The sequence below is a fragment of the Epinephelus moara genome, chromosome 1 (assembly GCF_006386435.1).
Source record: "Epinephelus moara isolate mb chromosome 1, YSFRI_EMoa_1.0, whole genome shotgun sequence".
Lineage (NCBI taxonomy): Eukaryota > Metazoa > Chordata > Actinopteri > Perciformes > Serranidae > Epinephelus > Epinephelus moara.
Genome location: NC_065506.1, coordinates 25,919,418 through 25,937,594, shown reverse-complemented (window position 1 = coordinate 25,937,594; position 18,177 = coordinate 25,919,418). Strand labels below are relative to the sequence as shown.

General features: G+C 40.4%; 1 protein-coding gene across 1 annotated transcript; it reads left to right on the top strand.

The window, feature by feature from the left end:
* The first annotated feature begins 202 nt into the window (after positions 1 to 202).
* On the top strand, positions 203 to 17,932 carry LOC126384390 (hexokinase HKDC1-like). Its single transcript, XM_050035487.1, has 21 exons — positions 203 to 419; positions 1,718 to 1,880; positions 1,980 to 2,137; positions 2,328 to 2,450; positions 2,547 to 2,642; positions 2,845 to 2,944; positions 7,345 to 7,528; positions 7,644 to 7,799; positions 7,880 to 8,113; positions 8,309 to 8,450; positions 10,626 to 10,782; positions 10,916 to 11,064; positions 11,297 to 11,416; positions 11,602 to 11,697; positions 11,989 to 12,088; positions 14,874 to 14,983; positions 15,074 to 15,237; positions 15,432 to 15,587; positions 15,781 to 15,868; positions 16,755 to 16,900; positions 17,069 to 17,932. The coding sequence occupies exons 1-21, from the start codon at positions 357 to 359 to the stop codon at positions 17,202 to 17,204; spliced, it is 2,841 nt and encodes a 946-aa protein (XP_049891444.1). The 5' UTR covers positions 203 to 356; the 3' UTR covers positions 17,205 to 17,932.
* The last annotated feature ends 245 nt before the right edge of the window (positions 17,933 to 18,177 follow it).

Here is an 18,177-nt window from a genome sequence, read left to right as displayed (position 1 = left end):
AACTCATCACTCATTTTTGATTATCCTACGTTTCTGCATAATTTCAGTAAAGGTCAGGTGCAGTTCACCAGAGACGCTAAGTGAAACTAAATATTCAAAGAGGGTTGGGCAGTAAGAGAAAAAATTGGAGGAAATGATGGGAGAAAGGGGTTGGGCTTGTTGTTAATCATTGAGTCAGAGTAGCGGTTGGTCTCTGCTTAGTGGACTCAGTCAGTGAAACCAAAACAAGACAGGAGGGAAGAAACAGACTTAATGTATTTTAATATGTGCACACACTGAATGTTTTCAACAACATTTCACTGGAGTGTGTGCAGTTGTATCGTTCGTGCACTGGCAGAGAAACATTATACATCAAGATGCTTGCTGTTCACCTTGTTTCCTTCTTTTTCTCCAAACTCCAGGAGGACCCCACAAAGAAGGTAAGAGCCACTACACAGTTTTACGTTATAATCACAGCTTAAACTTTAGTTCCTATAAAGAGGCCACATTCAATATGTGCTCTGCTACAGATGAGGTATGATGAGATTTACAGAGATATCTGTAATATATTCATCTAAACAGCTGCTGACCTGTACTGTATATAACACTCACTGGCTTACATTTACCTTTAAATCCAACAAGTGTATTAATTGCCTTCCTTTATCTAACATATTTATTGTAAAATATTGTATGTGCTAATCATGGCAAGTCCACCTCAAAATTATCAGACAGTGATTTTGTTTTTAAAGAAATAAAATGTATATTCCTTGCTAATTGCTCTCATGTAGTGTTGAATTATTCACTGTGAGAAATTCTGTCAGGATTAATCAATGATTAAAGGATTGAATATATACATATATTTGTATCCACTGACTTGCTGAGGTTTTGCAGACGTGCCCACAACTATCTACTAAATCTAAAAGATAAGGCAGTAGCCTGTGCTGTAATAAGATGATCAAGGTGCTGTGATGATTAGTTACTGTGTCACCATTTGTCTCTCCTGAGCAATGATTAACATCTTCCCCTGGCTGTATCACTACTACTCTTGTAGTGCAGATGGGTGTGACACACTGTCCCAGGGACAAAGTATTGACGCTGTCATAAGAAACACTGCTCACATTCACACTCCGACACAAATACAATATGACATGCAGCCAGGTGCACAGCCAGAGTGACCTTATCCTTAAACATGACCCCACAGTGATACAGTATACGGGGAGGGACTGAGCATAGGAAGGCTTTTTGATTCATGCTTTTTTTGTCATTCCTTTCTTTTTTTTTTTTTTTTTTTTGTATGACACACTCTTTATTTCCCAACCACTTGAGGCAAAGAAGTCCATAGTCTCTGTCTCCTTCATTTAAGCAACACTCCCTGGATTAAGTTTCACCACAAAATGACCTTTGAGCTTTTAGTTGTGCTGAATCTGGCATGCAGCAATAAATCTTATGGCATTTCAAATGTTTGCCTCATGTAAACCATCAAGATGGAAGAAACCTGTATTTTTTAGAATAACAGATTAATCTTTCTGTTAGGACCACATTGTCACAACTATGAATACAGACCCCAAATTTGAGGGTTGATTAAACAAGATAAAGTGAATCTGACCTTGTGACACATTTGTTCTGCCGCCCCTATTTGTTTATGACTTTATTGTCAAGATAGAAAACAGAGATTAAATTAGTACGCATCATTTCCCTTTGTGTCTGTTTGCTGACTCTGTTTCTCTAATTTTTTTAGGTGGACAGGTTTCTGCACGCCATGCGCCTCCATGACGACCAGTTAAGTGACATCTCGGCTCGTTTCCAGGCTGAAATGAAGAAGGGGCTTTCAGCGGAAAGCAACGCTGCAGCAGCAGTGAAGATGCTGCCAACACATGTCCGCTCCACTCCGGAAGGATCAGGTAACTCGCAGTAATGGTTTTCACACTGTAGGTCAATGTATTCTGAAGAAACATGTGATACAGGTCATATATTTTTGCCTGTCTTTACCACTCCTGCAGAGAAAGGACAGTTTCTGGTGTTGGATCTCGGAGGTTCCAGGTTTAAGGTGCTCCAGGTTAAAGTGAGAGAGGGCATGGGGATCAGGAGAGGAGGAGTGGAGATGGAGGAGAAGACCTACCCGATACCTAAGGAGCTACTGCATGGGAAAGGAACAGAGGTACGGAGGAGAGGAGGAGACATGGGAAACATGGACAACGAAAAGCAGAGGAACAAGGGGAGGGTATAGTAAAGGGAAGGCATGTGGAAGAGATTTGGATAAGGATGGGAGCAGCAGTTGGGACACATTATCAGCCTTTTCCACCTTCTTCTTGACTGTCCTCCTGTCTTCTCTCCCGTTCTGTCTGCAGCTATTTGACCACGTGTCAGAGTCTTTGAAGGACTTCATGCATGAGAAGAACATCAGTTTGGAGAAGAAACATCCTCTGGCCTTAACTTTCTCCTTCCCCTGTGAACAGTCCGCCTTAAACCAGGTAATGACACCCTACATCCTTCCATTTGGTTTTCATCACCTGCACCTGCAGTACAGTATGTTACTGTTGTCCTTTCATTTCTTTCTTTCTCTGCAGGGATTATTGCTGGACTGGAGTAAAAACTATCAGGCTCGAGGCCTTCAGGGTAAAGATGTGGTCCAGGCCCTCAGAGGGGCTATTGAGAGAACTGGGGTAGGACATAAGCAGCTACTACTCACCTGTATATGACCCACAAACTATTTTTCATTTATCAGAAAGGCCAGTAAAGGCACTGAGACAATCATACCCACCTAACATCAGTTAGAGTTGACTGCACTTCTTAAGAAACACTTAATCCAGTATAAAACTGTACTGTAGTTGATGTTAATTATTCACTCTGTAACTCACTCTGCAGGGTATGGATGTAGAGGTGTTAGCCATGGTAAATGACACTGTAGCAACCATGATGACCTGCGGCTTTGATGACCAGTACTGTGAAGTCGGACTCATCGTTGGTGAGTACTGGTGTTGTCATAATACTGGAATTTGTAATTTCATTTAAAATCTCTTGCCTAATCCAAATCAACCCAACCAACAAAGGTAACGAGTACTAGCCAATCAGAAGAAGAGGTGGGTGGGTCATGTCTTCACTATCCAAGGAAACGCAACTTTGCAGCCAGTAAAGAGGAGTGAGGAGTCAGCAGTTAATGACGATATAAAACTGCTAATAAAACAGGTTTTTCAACAACTGTGAATCACTGCAACCCAAGAGGGCTCCTTGTGCATATAGTCATAAATGTGCACACAGAATATTAGGCTGATGGGTTCTGAATGCACCACTCACATCGTCTTTCTCCATTTCTCAAACAATCCAACAGAACTTGCTAACTAGCACTAGCTAATATTTGCGGAGAATTGTTTTGCCTCCAGCTAAGTCCTGCCCACCAAAAAAGGTCACACTATTTACTAAGAGTAAAGAGTCTATGGGACAGAGCAAGACTGTTTTGACTGTGTTCTCAAACCATGTATTTATGTATGTAATAAATCCCCTCACAAGACACAATTACTTCTTTTATTAGTGCTTTATTATCTTATTATATAATGACAAAAACTCTGTCTGTCTGTGGGTATGTCTGTTCCACGTTTTTCTACTCACTGACGTGGTCAATCTATGTGAAACTGCACATAGTCATTGAGGATTGGCATAGGTAGAAGGTGACTAAGCGACTTTTTCAAAAAATTACACTATTGGTATATTCTTTTACAAAGTCGATGCATTCACCCCACGAGTTACTGTGCACGCGCATTGATATATGTATCCACCTCAAACAGACATCATTTCAGCTGCAGCCGATAAAGGTAGGCTTATTAATTAATTACATTTACACTGCTAAAACGTGCACATTGATGTCACATTGACAAGCTAACCAATTGCCATGTTGTGTAGGTGTATGTGCATGTAATGCAATACAGCTAACAGAACACAAGATGCTAAACTTTAGACTCTGCGCATGATTACAATGTACACATCTCTGTTATGTACTTCATGGAATTGGCGGTGGTAAATTTACATTATATACAATGCTTTAAAGTTTAAGACAGGGATACCGGGGCCAAATATGGAGGCAGAGTTTTGGCAGCTGTTGGTAAGCGTCTGATGGCTGGGCTTTTTTTTTTTTTTTTTTTTATGTGTGGGGAAACTGGAGCATCCCAGAGAAAACCTCACACAGCAGAGAGTTTTATCCTCTACTTTTTACCCATCCTCTCCAGTTAAAGTTTTGACTAAAGACTCACTGGATAGTTTCTTTGCATTTTCGATGGCTAAGTCAAAGCTTTTACTTATGCAGAAATACTCTGCCTCGAGTGCCTTAGCTGACTTCTTTGTTTGGCTCGTGTTTGTTAAAAATAACTAAAACACCGCCTTGAGTTCAAGCAAAATGATATTCCAGCAGTACTTACGACAGGGATACCGGGGCCAAATATGGAGGCAGAGCTTTGGCAGCTGTTGGTAAGCGTCTGATGGCTGGGCTTTTTTTTTTTTTTTTTTTTTTTTAAGTGTGGGGAAACTGGAGCACCCAGAGAAAACCTCACACAGCAGAGAGTTTTATCCTCTACTTTTTACCCATCCATATTTGGATGGGTAAAAAGCAGAGGAATCATTTTATCCTACACTTTATTGCCCAGTGCCAGGGCTTGATGTTCTAAATAAATTTCTTCCAGCCTCTACGCTTTTTTTTGGGCTTTTCCTGCTGCCCAGAACCATCATCTTCGCTAATGATGTCCTTATTTTTTAAATAACATCGGCACTCTTCTTTCTGGGCCGGGAGGGCAGTTACTCGCTGGTTACCCCCTCTATCAAACAGAGGGAATTCATTAATCATCGCTGCCACGGTACTGTTGATGCTGTCATATGCATCATGCAAAGATTTCAGATCATCATCCAGGTTGTATGACCTCTGTCTCTGAACCTTCACTTTCCCCACTACATTTTCAGAGTTCTTTCCAGTTAAAGTTTTGACTAAAGACTCACTGGATAGTTTCTTTGCATTTTCGATGGCTAAGTCAAAGCTTTTCCTTATGCAGAAATACTCTGCCTCGAGTGCCTCAGCTGACTTCTTTGTTTGGCTCATGTTTGTTAAAAATAACTAAAACGCCGCCTTGAGTTCAAGCAAAATGATATTCCAGCAGTACTGGTGCCTGAAATTCTTTGAATTTAGGTCCTGTTTACAAACTCTGGTGGAACTGTGTTGTGATGTCACAGATGATCTGTTCTATGATGGAACAGAGCATCTGTGACATCACATCTGTTCCATCATAGAATTTTTTTAAAAATAATTTTTTTACAAAACTTTATTATACAAAGTCNCTCTAAAATCTTCTTTAAAAAATTCTCTTAATTCGCTGTCATGCCCACAGTTTCCATTCTACATAAACAATTTATACATCAAAACGTAGGAAAATTTGTGCTGGTCGCAGAAATGTTACTATGGAATCACACACAGTGACACATTTGGCTCAGTGAGCCTCCAAGCAAAGGGAGAGACCATTTCTTTCACATTCACTCCTATGTAATCTGAGAGGAGAAATTCCTTGAAAAGAGCTGGGGGGCACCAGATTTCTAACCTGTGGCCAAGATCACATGTTTGACACCACAAACATTAAAAAGACATATACACAAAGATCATTTCCTCTCCCTGGTGGTATCCATATGTTGAAAAGGAGGTGTTTGAGAGGTTTCAACTCCATTAAATCAGGTGCCTGCTCTGAACTGCTGTCTGCCCCTCCCCCCTCCACTGGTCCAGGTGTCCCTCATTAATTATCATAGCAATGGCCACTCACAGACATGTTGGTGTGTGCGTTTCTCAGACATGACAGCAGCAGAATCTCCATTTTATTTTTCACAGTTTTCCATCTATCATACTACAGCCTCTACTACTAATACTACTGTTGCTACTTTTGGAGCGTTTATCTGTGCATACCCATGGGCTGTGTAAGTGTGAGAGAGTGCCTCTATTTGTTGTCTATCTGGCAGCAAACCTTTCATATCATTCCCAAATGCCACATCTACTCTGATAATAATGATAACTACAAAATACACTCGGTAGAGTGCAGATCTTGCCGGGCATCCGAGCAGCAGCCTTGGCTGATCATGACCACTTACAATTTTTGTAATTCCAGCAGATGCAGCTCAAAGCATTTTAGAAACATCTCAGAAGTGCTCCAGAAGCTATGAAAATATGCTCCTCGTCTATTTTTCAGAGCCACAGCGTATTGTACAGTGACAATTGAGTTTTCCTACTAACAGGCACTGCGTGGGAAATATAGATACAATATAATTATGAGGATTAAACCGTCAAAAATATTCAGATTTGATATGTATCAATATATTGATATATTTGACAACAAGATATCAGATTTATACAGTTTTCTGTAGCTGTTTGAGGCAGCAGACAACTGCAGTTGCAAACTTCTCTGGATACTTTGTGTCAGTTCTGTCTTCTACAGGTATGCCTCTGTTCATGTACGGTACTCTGCAAAATTGAAACCCCTGACAATATAATGCAGCCCAACAAAACAGCATTCTTAAAACTTTGAATATAGTTGAACTGAGACCTTGCTAAATGTCATTAAAGTTCAAATTTATTTTTAGTTTGAAATTAACATATTTTGACATGCTATGATGAAAAAAATCAGATACAAATAGTTGTTGTGCACCTCATGTCCCTCCATAAAACCTGAGATCCTCTGCAGCTGCCCTTTTATCTGTTCCTAATGTCACTACAAAAACCTTTGGGGATGCTTCTTTTAGCAACTACACCCCAAAAATATGGAAGACCCTGCCTTAGAATATTAGACTTGCTGGCTGAGTGGACAGTTTAAAATGACGACTCAAAAAATATCTCTTTAACATGGCCTATAACTCGCAGCTATCTGTTTTAATATTCTTAACGTGTTTGTATATATGTATTTACTTTACTTGATTAATTATTGATTGATGCATTTATTTACTCTTCTCTTTTCCCCTTGAATGAGTGTTGTATAATTGCATGGTGTTATTTCTTTGCTGTTTGTCGCTGCTGTCTGAATTGTAAAGCTCTGTGTGCTGCATTTTGTGCATTAAAGGTTCTATATAAATAATAGTCATTCCTTCATTCATTTATTTGGTTAAAATGTTGCTCCCTCTAGTGGTTCACTATGTTAATGCATGTGTGTGAGGAAACTGTTTTCTGTTTTCTGTGTTTGAACTATTTGGACTAGACTCTGAGGCAAATTCAAAATCTAGAATAATAGTTGCTTGTTTAATGTTAGTTTAGGCACAACACGTTGTGATTATTTAAAGATAACAAAAGGAAGCAAGTTTCTTTCAATAGTATAAACATGAATGCATGGATATCCTGTATGTTTATGTGTTTAGGCACTGGCACCAATGCGTGTTACATGGAGGAAATGCGTCATGTTGACCTGGTGGAGGGAGATGAGGGTAGGATGTGTGTGAACACTGAGTGGGGAGGCTTCGGAGACGATGGGGCTCTGAACGATTACATCACTGAGTTTGACAGGGAAGTGGACGCAGCCTCCAACAACCCTGGAAAACAAATGTGAGGAGAGCAGCTTTGTCTTTCCTCATGAGATTGATATGGTACAGCACAGCATGTATGACACAATATCAACCGTGACGTGAACCCCATCTCTTTCTTTTTTTCCTCACTGTAGCATGGAGAAGATGGTCAGTGGGATGTACCTGGGTGAGCTCGTGAGGCTGGTTGTATTAAAGATGGCTAAACTCGGGCTGCTGTTTGATGGACATTTGTCTGAGGCCCTAAAGACTAAAGGGACAATAACCACAGCACATGTAGCGGCCATGGAGGAGTAAGTTATCTGTCTCTCTGTCTGTGTCACACTCCCTCTCTGTAAAAACAAGTGATACCATCCACATCTGTCTATTACAGGTACAAAACTGGTCTGAAGAACACTATAAACATCCTCACGGATCTTGATTTGAACCCATCGTCTGACGACTGTGCTGCTGTTCAACATGTCAGCACCATAGTGTCCTTCAGGTCCTCAAATCTGGTAGCTGCAGGACTGGCTGCCATCTTGACTCGAATTAAGCAAAACCGGAAGTTGAGGAAATTCAGGATCACTGTAGGTGTGGATGGAACTGTATACAAGACACATCCACAGTAGGTTATTATAACAAATATTCAACAAAAATCATCAATAGACCTTTTTCATTTGGAGATATCTTGAATTATCCTCCTTACTATTCACATGCTAATAGCAGGAACCTTGAATTAATATTGTAACCTGTAAAAACACATTTGTATGTAAATCAAATGTTGTTGCAGCTGCTACAGATTCCCCTCTTTCCATTTCAGGTATGCTAAACGTCTCCATAAAGTAGTGCGGCGGCTGCTTCCTGATTGTCAAGTCAGATTTGTGCTCTCAGACAATGGCAGCAGCAAAGGAGCTGCCCTGGTAACAGCAGTCGCCCAACGACTGGCATCACGAAGGCGACAGGTTAGGATGTTGTTTGTGTGTGTTTCTGTATACTGAATGTAGTTTATGTTTTTATCTAGGGCAGCGTATTGGCAAGACTCTGCTGATACCTTACAATACAGGAGTTATGATTAAATATATTGATATATATACTGCGCTAGCAATATGTTATGAGTGTAAGAGTCAGATGGCTGCAGATAGGTTACAACACTGACAGATCTAGCAGTAGGGGGGTTTAAACACAACACAAAATGAACCACTGTCACAAATCTTTGTATGTAAACTATTAATTAAACATCAGTACAGTGTTTTTGCATATCAATACAGTATCACAAAACACTTTGTCTCAGTACTCTATTGTATCATTATTTCTTACACCCCTAATTCTAACCTCATCAGCTATTGTATCTGTCAGGTACGTGCAGAGGGGAAGGCTGAGGGTGCCTGAGAACCTGCCCCTTTGTTACTTGATGTCCAAGGTCCAAAGACTTTATACTGCATATTACATAAAATCCAGTTATCGTAAAACTCAGAGTCATTTTACTGTACTGTTTTTATACAAAGAGAGACCTCAAAAGTTAAAATATCTCCGAATAATCACCTTTGACCCGTCATTAAAACCTTTCCTTCATACGTTAGCTGAAATTTCCAATGGCTTCCTGCTGTGGATGACCATGACCATGCAAAGGTTCATGTGATTTCACCGTGCAGGTTCTGAGGAATATAAAGGGAAAGTGCCCTCAGATTACATTCTAACACAGTTGTCGTTTCTTAACATTAGAAATTTCATTTGTAAAAATCTTCAATAGGTTATATGAAATTTTCAAAGGATTCCTGTTCAGGATGACCCCGACTATGTCCATGAGAAATTGTGATTGAACTGCACAGTTCTGGAGAAATCTTTATGGAAAATCAGCTCAAATTACATTTCAACACACTTAGAATTTCCTCATACCATCCTGAGACCCAAACTTTCGTCCTGTTTGTATTTTTAATTTCTCTTATATCAATTAATTAATAGGACCCAATTAGTAAAAAAACTAAACACTGTCAGTGATAATTAAGTCCCAAAGTCCTCAAATGAGACGACAACAAAGTCCTAGAGTCCTCAAATGAGATTATAGAACGTCCCACCATCCTCAAACGAGACAACAATTAAGTCCTGATGTCCTCAAACGAGACACAATTGTAAGCTCTGATGTCCTCAAATGAGATTATAAAATGTCCAACCATCCTCATACGAGACAACAATTAAGTCCTGATGTCCTCAAATGAGACGATAATAAAGTCCTAAAGTCCTCAAATGAGATTATAAAACGTCCCACCATCCTCATACGAGACAACAATTAAGTCCCACCATCCTCAAATGAGACAACAATTAAGTCCTGATGTCCTCAAATGAGATTATAAAACGTCCCACCATCCTCAAATGAGACAACAATTAAGTCCTGATGTCCTCAAATGAGATTATAAAACGTCCCACCATCCTCAAACGAGGCAACAATTAAGTCCTGATGTCCTCAAATGAGATTATAAAACGTCCCACCATCCTCAAACGAAACAACAATTAAGTCCCACCATCCTCAAACGAGACAACAATAAAGTCCTAGAGTCCTCAAACAAGATGATAATAAAGTCCCAATGTCTTCAAACAAGTACTTCCTAATTAACAGTGTCTTAGCTTGTTACTGTTGCTACAGTTTGTTGCCATATCAAACTACCAACATTATTAATCATAAATAAACAACTTTCAACCATAAAATGTGATCAGGTTTTGGACCTTGTCCACTTTTGTGTCAGGATCGGTTGTATACTGACGTGGCAAAGCTAGCTGCCATCTTGTTTTTACATGGATTAGTGTATTGTGGTCTTACTACCACTAGATGGTATAAGGTCAAGTAAACCTAAAATGTGATGTCTCCATACGAGGACACAGGGTCTCAGGAGGATATTTATGTATCATAGTGCCCTTCTGATTTCACCAGGTGCAGTTTGTTGTAGGATGCCAAGTTGCATTCTGTGGAAATATGGATTGTAATAATTCAACAGGTTATGCTATAAATTATGTTAGTGTGGTTTGCTTTTTTAAAATACTGGTCCATGTGCCCCTTTTTAACTTTTAGCACCTGCCCCTCTAAAGGTTTCTGCACAGCCCTGATGTCTGATATTATACAGTATCTCTGACATGTATCGCAGGTGGATGAGACGCTGTCTCCCTTCAAACTGACCCCAGAGCAGCTCCAGTTGGTGAAGAGCAGGATGAGGGCGGGGCTGGAAGCAGGGCTGAAGAGTAAAGGCCCCTCTGCTATCAAGATGCTGCCTTCTTTTGTGTACCGTACACCTGACGGCACAGGTCAGAAACTTAAATGAAAATCAAAGTGAACAATTAAAAGGCCTTCCAAAATTGTTGTTTTCTAATAGAATAAACTGAACAGAATCATTTTAAAACAGATAATCAATAAGTTACTATATGTGTGTTTTTCCAGAGCATGGGAAGTACCTTGCCCTGGATCTAGGAGGGACGAACTTCAGAGCATTGCTGGTGAACTTGACAAAAGGTCAGCAGCCGAACACACAGCTTTACCACAAGATCTACACCATACCACTGGAGATAATGCAGGGAACTGGGGAAGAGGTAGGACATTGTGATGGGGGTTTCAAATAATATACACAGAAAGCTGTGCAGAAATTAAACCATGGCTTGCCTTTGTAAAATATTGATAATGATTTAATGAGGATTTGAATTACTGAGCTAAGAAGAACATTTGTGGAAAATGAATTTGACCTGACAGCATTGCATGAACAGTACATACTTGGTCATCTTTCAGTAAAAACCTTTCCTTCTCTGTCTCTCTGTCTGTCTCTAGCTGTTTGATCATTTAGCGCAGTGTGTTAGTGACTTCCTGGACTACATGGGGATGAAGAACGCTCATCTTCCTGCAGGCTTCACCTTCTCTTTCCCCTGCGAGCAGTCAGCTCTCGACACGGTGAGTGTGGACACTATGTTAGTTTAGTTTTTTTACAACCATAGAAAACTTTCTCGTCAGAATAACAACCAATGATCAACCAATGCTCAAATTAATAGCTTTTCAGAGAAACATACAGTAAAAAATACACAAGTAAACAGACATTGATTTTGTAATCTTTTTCAACCTTTGTAACTCTCCTGTAGGGCACACTGGTGAGCTGGACCAAAGGCTTCAAGGCCACAGACTGTGAAGGACAGGATGTTGTCAGCATGCTGAGGGAAGCCATAAAGAGGCTCAACGTGAGTAAAATACAACAGAAAAGATTCAGTATGGATTACCTGGGATTTGTCAGATAAGGTGAAAGAATAATCCTGCATGCTTTCCTATTTATACATATTTGTTTATGTGCATGTGGAAGTAAAGAACCTGTAAGATGCACAAAACTGTTTCACCACAAATTGAATGTAAATTATAATGACAAATGAAGTCATCGTCATTTTTCTGTAGAGTAAATCGCCTTGCATTTTCTTGGCTGTTGAGTCGTGTGCTAAATGTTTGTTCTTGTATGTACTGCGTGCTTGTACCTGCAGGAGTTTGACCTGGACATAGTAGCAGTGGTCAATGACACAGTGGGGACCATGATGAGCTGTGCCTATGAAGACCCTCAGTGTGAAATCGGACTGATTGCTGGTATGTGACCTTCAAATTGATGACATTCTGAGTAGTTGTCAATAACGCAAGGTACGTTTATTTATATAGCACCATTTAGACACAAGGAAATTTAAAATGCTTTACAGGGGTTAGTAAAATGGAAAGACGCTCTGAACAATAATGTTTAAGCCCTGATTAAAATGAGTTAACAGTTTTTAGCAGGCCGGGGAGCTTGTTTTACAGTTGGGGAGCATAGAAACTAAAAGCTGCTTCACCATGCTTGGTTTTGATCCTGGGAACGCTGAGTAAACTGGTTCCAGATGACCTAATGGATGCTTCATATTGTACAAGTAAATCTAGAAATGTATTTAGGCCCGAGGCCATTCAGTGCTTTACAGACAAATAAAAGCATTTTAAAATCCTCCTTTGACCCACAGGAAGCCGGTGAGCCTGTTAGCTCCTGCTGTCAAATCTCATACAAAAAATCTTGGAGTCATTTTCGATGCGGCATTAAAATTTGAAAAACAAATCAATCAGGTAGTTAAAGTAAGTTTCATGCAGTTCCGCACCATATCCAAACTCAGATCATTTCTCTGTATTTCTGACCTGGAGAAAGTCATCCATGCCTTCATATCCTCCCACCTTGACTACTGTAACTCACTATACTTTGGTATCAGTCAGTCCTCCTTATCCCGTCTTCAACTTGTCCAGAATGCAGCAGCCAGAGTTTTGACAAGGTCAAAGAAGAGGGAGCAAATCACCCCCATTCTTGCCTCACTACATTGGCTGCCTGTTAGCTACAGGATTGATTTAAAAATTCTGATGCTTGCATATAAGGCGCTCAATGGTCTCGCCCCCTCCTACTTAACAGAGCTCCTGTCCCCATATCACACAGCCAGAGAGCTAAGATCCTCCGATCAAAGGTTTTTATCAGTCCCGAGATCTAGGACTAAGTGTTAGAGGGACAGGAGTTTCTCTATCGCTGCCCCAAATTTGTGGAATTCTCTTCCTCCTCCCATCCGGTTCCTCCCCACCATTGAGATTTTTAAAAGTCATTTAAAAACTTACCTGTATTCTGCCACCTTTGATTGTGTCTAAGCCAACCACCCCAAGTTTTTTAACCTGAAGTCTGTGCCTTTATTGTGCTTTTATTACTATTATTATCCTTATCAGGTTTTTATTGCACCTTATTCTAATTCTACTATTATCTTTGATTGTACTATTCTTTTTCTCTTGTTTGTTCTCTCCTTTTGCTTTTTGTTTTCCTCTGTGTATGATGTTGAGCATCAGCAGAATTGTGTGTTAAGTAAAGTGCTATATAAATAAAGCTGAGTTGAGTTGAGCTGAGAAGTGATTCAAGGCCCGCTGTAATGTGCTCCACTTTCTTGGTGTTAGTAAGGACTCTGGCTGCAGCATTCTGGAGGAGCTGCAGATGTCTGACTGATTACTAACTTTGGTTTACTTAAGTAATAATAATAATAATAATAATAACTTTATTTGTATAGCACCTTTCAAAACGGAGTTACAAAGTGCTTAACAATGAAAACAATTAATACACAATAGAACAATTAGTGCATAAAAACAATAAAACATCAAATAATTTAAAAACAGTTACAATAATTATCATTGGTTAAGAAAAAGCCATACGATAAAAGTGAGACTTAAGAAGAGATTTAAAAGAAGATTGAGTTAGCCTGCCTGAGATCTCCAGGCAGGGAGTTCCAGAGCTGAGGGGCCCAAACAGCAAAGGCCCGGTCGCCTTTAGTGACAAGACGACAATTTGGAACTAATAGAAGGGCCCTGCTGGAGGATCTCAAGCAGCGATCAGGCTCATAAGGGGTTAGTAGATCGCAGATATAGGCAGGAGCCTGACCATTCAGGGCTTTAAAAACAAGCAGTAAAATCTTAAAATCAATTCTAAAACTCACAGGTAACCAGTGAAGGGCAGCAAGGATTGGTGTTATGTGGTCACTTCTCTTAGTACCTGTTAAAAGCCTGGCAGCAGCGTTTTGTACCAACTGCAGTTTTTTAATGTTTCGTTTGCTGATGCCAGAATAAAGTGCATTACAATAGTCGAGTCTGGAAGAGATAAAAGCATGGATGACCTTTTCTAAATCTGCAGGGGAGAGGAATGACCTGATTTTGGTTAGCTGTCTCAGTTGGGCAAAGCAGGACTGAAGTACTCTGGTCACCTGCACATCAAAAGACAGTTCACAGTCAAAAATGACACCCAGGTTGCGGGCCTCTGTTTGGACATTATTAGACAGTGTACCCAGACTAGAGGTGAGATTGGTGATGGTGCTAGTGCTGGGGCCAGAGGGGGTGATGATGATTACTTCTGATTTAGAGTCATTCAACTGCAGAAAATTTTTGGACATCCAGGATTTGATTTCAGCCAGACAAGACATAAAACAGACAGCATCAGAGGAACCAGGCTTTAACGGGACATATAATTGAGTGTCATCCGCGTAACAGTGAAAGTTAAAGTTATGTTTTTATGCATGATTTGTCCGAGAGGTAGCATGTATATGGTGAATAGAAGGGGACCCAAAATAGACCCCTGTCTCTGTATTCAAAAAAGGCTGGAATTGTGTTAAGGGTTGTTGTCAGTACGTAGTTATGATGGTTTGTGTTATAACGTGAGGTAAAAAAAAGCACTCACCAATCAGGGTCATCCTGAGTACTGTAACAGTAATGCATGTGTGTGTTGCTAAGCACACTGGATTGTCTCTAACCATAATGAGTTTGACCAGCAGTACGAATGCTTTCCTTATTGTAGTTGTTATATTTAATACAAGATAGACCATGTGACTGTGTTTCACAGGAACTGGCACTAATGTGTGTTACATGGAGGAACTGAAGAACATTGAGAAGACAGAACAAAAGAAAGGAAGACTGGACAGAGAAGAGGGGACCCCTGAAGGAGAAGATTGGGTATAAAATTTATAAAAGGCTCACACTGTTTAGTCCTTCAATGAGCTGTGGTGTTGTTAAAACAAACTCATTAGCTTCTGCTCCCTGCAGGAGGATGGGATGGAGAGAGAGGGAGAGGAGGGGGATGCTGAGATATCAAAGATGTGTGTAAACACAGAGTGGGGAGGTCTGGGTGATGATGGCTCTCTGGATGACATCATCACACCTTATGATATTGAGGTCGACAAAAACTCAGTCAACCCTGGAAAACAACGGTGAGAAACACTTTTTGTAAAGTTTGTGCACATGTGTTAAGGCCACATTATTTGTATACTTTTATACAAATACAGTGTGTGTCTCATGCTCCAGTGACTCTGCGTGTTTTCCGAACCTTTTAGCTGTTCAGTGACTCCATCAGGTGGTCACATGGTCTTTTTAACAAATGATTTGTGTCTTTGTGAGTGTGCAGGTTTGAAAAGCTGACCAGTGGGATGTATTTAGGAGAAGTTGTCCGTCAGGTATTGCTGGATTTAACCAGTGGAGGTTTGCTGTTCAGAGGACACGTCACTGAAGCTTTAAAAACACCTGGAATATTTGAAACCAAATACCTGTCACAAATAGAGAGGTAGGAGAAACTGTGTGTGAATGGGAAGAGTATATACTGTATGTGTGTGTTTGTAAGTGAGACTGCGTATGAAAATCTATGCATGTCTTTTTCAGATGGTCCCTTATTCAATGATGCCACCTGGGTGTGTGTGAGTGTAAATGTGTGGCTGTAGCTTACTGTAATGTGTCTAAACTGTGTTGTCTCCCCCTAGTGACCGCCTGGCTCTACTGCAGGTCAGAGCTATTCTCCAACAGCTGGGGCTCGACAGCAACTGTGACGACAGCATCATCGCCAAAGAGGTAGAAGACAGAAAATAATGAGCAGCACTGTGTCATGTTTGTAGACAAACAGCTGTTTCAGCGCCGTCTCAGTCAGAGAAAAACAAATTTAAGGACACAATCTTTGTTATACTGTAACTAATGTTTGTGCAAGACCAACACGGATGTTTTAAGCAAGTGCTTTTAATATCATTAACAATGATTATAGTCTATTTTACTACTTTATCAGCCTCCATACTATAATACTGTTTGATATGTCAGATAAAGATTTAGTATGTCAGTGTGTCAAATGCAGTTTGCCAGAAATACCAGGATGTCTGAGACATGTATAGCTGCAGGCACATTTTGTTTGAAGGCTGCACAACATGCCCCTACAAACTGCACCCATCACCAGTACAAGACAAACTCACTAACGCAATGGTGATTTTAAGTATGAAGTGAGTATGCGATTCTGAATGCAGCACTGCATCTCACAGGACTGAAGTCTAAATCCATTACCTTACTCGCAGATACTTCAGTCAGTGCAAGAAAAACACAGGAGTAATTTCGTTAACATCACTCTGCTTCATTTTAGTTTTCTCATTTCCTTGTTGAGCCAGTGTGCAGGAACCATTGATATTAAACTTTTGAACTTTGTCAACCAGTTGAAAGTATTTAGATGTAAATATCAAAATTCTGCAACCCTGTGTCCTATTTCTTGTCTCAAATACCACAGAGAGGTTAAGAGTTGACGTTTTGACACACTTGCCCAGAAAAGCATGTTCTCTGTTGCAACCTCACTTTGGGAGTCAGTAAGATTTCTTTCCACTGAATGAGGGGTGATATGATTTTGTCTGGTTCTGCAAACTGTGGCACCAACAGTCTGTTATGTGTTGTAATAATGATAATGGTTTTCATTGTTACGCAGGTATGTGGAGCAGTGTCACGTCGTGCAGCTCAAATGTGTGGGGCAGGAATGGCAGCCGTGGTCGAAAAGATCAGGGAGAACCGAGGACTGGATCATCTGGACATCACTGTCGGGGTGGACGGTGCACTTTACAAACTACATCCACAGTGAGTTTTTTTTATTTGTTGTAGTCGGTGTATGCTACGGACACAAAACTATACTTTAAAAGGAATCAGTCCAATCAAAAGTTTTGATGTTACTTGTTTCTCTTTATTTAGCTTCTTCAAGTTACTTAATAAAAACTAAATTATTTGTTCTTCTTCTGCTGTTTCTAGTTTCTCTATAGTCCTCCAAGAAACTGCCAGAGTTATGGCCCCACAGTGTAACGTCACCTTCCTGCCATCAGAGGAAGGCAGCGGGAAGGGTGCCGCCCTCATCACAGCTGTGGCCAAACAGAAGCCGGAGATGTAACTTCACCTGACTGAAGTCCTTTTTTCACTTTTCTCATTATTTGAAATGTTGTCAGCACTGCTGCACCTGTTGCTGCCATTGTCATCTGATGTGAGAGAGCTGCTGACTGTCATGTGTCACATGGATTCACCAACAGCTTCTCTCACCTGACAGCGGAGCCTCGCCTGAAGGGCATAAAACACGCAGAGGTTTTTCACTGACAGGCTTCCCACCCATGAATACAGCCATTTGTGCTGCACTGTGCAGACCGCAATTAATTTCTGGTCCCTAAAAATATTTAACGAACTTGATTCAAACTACCAAATGTTTACAACAAAGCTTGCCAATGCAAAAACTGGAAGCCTTTTATTTCCCAATCATTACCAGATTAGATGTGGGAAGTGTCACACCCACAGCTGCACAGTCACATGCCAGTATTAGCCATGCACTGATTAGACTCTGCCTTTGATAACACGGCTGAGTGCTTAGTTTAGGAAAAGAAAGAACGCTGATATCAAAAATCACACCGTGCAAACTCCTCAAGGTTGGCATGTATGTGAGACCAAACAAAAAGTGAAGTTATCATACAAGACTGATAATAAGATTCAGCTGTCAAAGTGTGATCTGTACACGTGGTGTGATTCTCTCAAGAACTGAACAGTCTCTTCACTTCTGCTCACACACACACACACACACACACGCACATTAAATCTACTGTGTTTGAAGTGTTTAATAAACTTTTGCACTGCAGTAATTTGTATCAATTCAGTTCTTTCAACCAGATGATTCATACACACTATAAATTATTGTGTTGTATATTCAGTGTCAAGCTATTAAAGGTCCATGTGTCGGAGTTAGTGGCCTCTAGTGGTGAGGTTGCACAACTCGAACTTCTCCCTCAGCTAAACGTGTAGGACAGGCATGTCCAAAGTCTGGCCTGTGGACCATCTTTAAATATACTATATATGGCCCACCACACAATATCACTTGCATT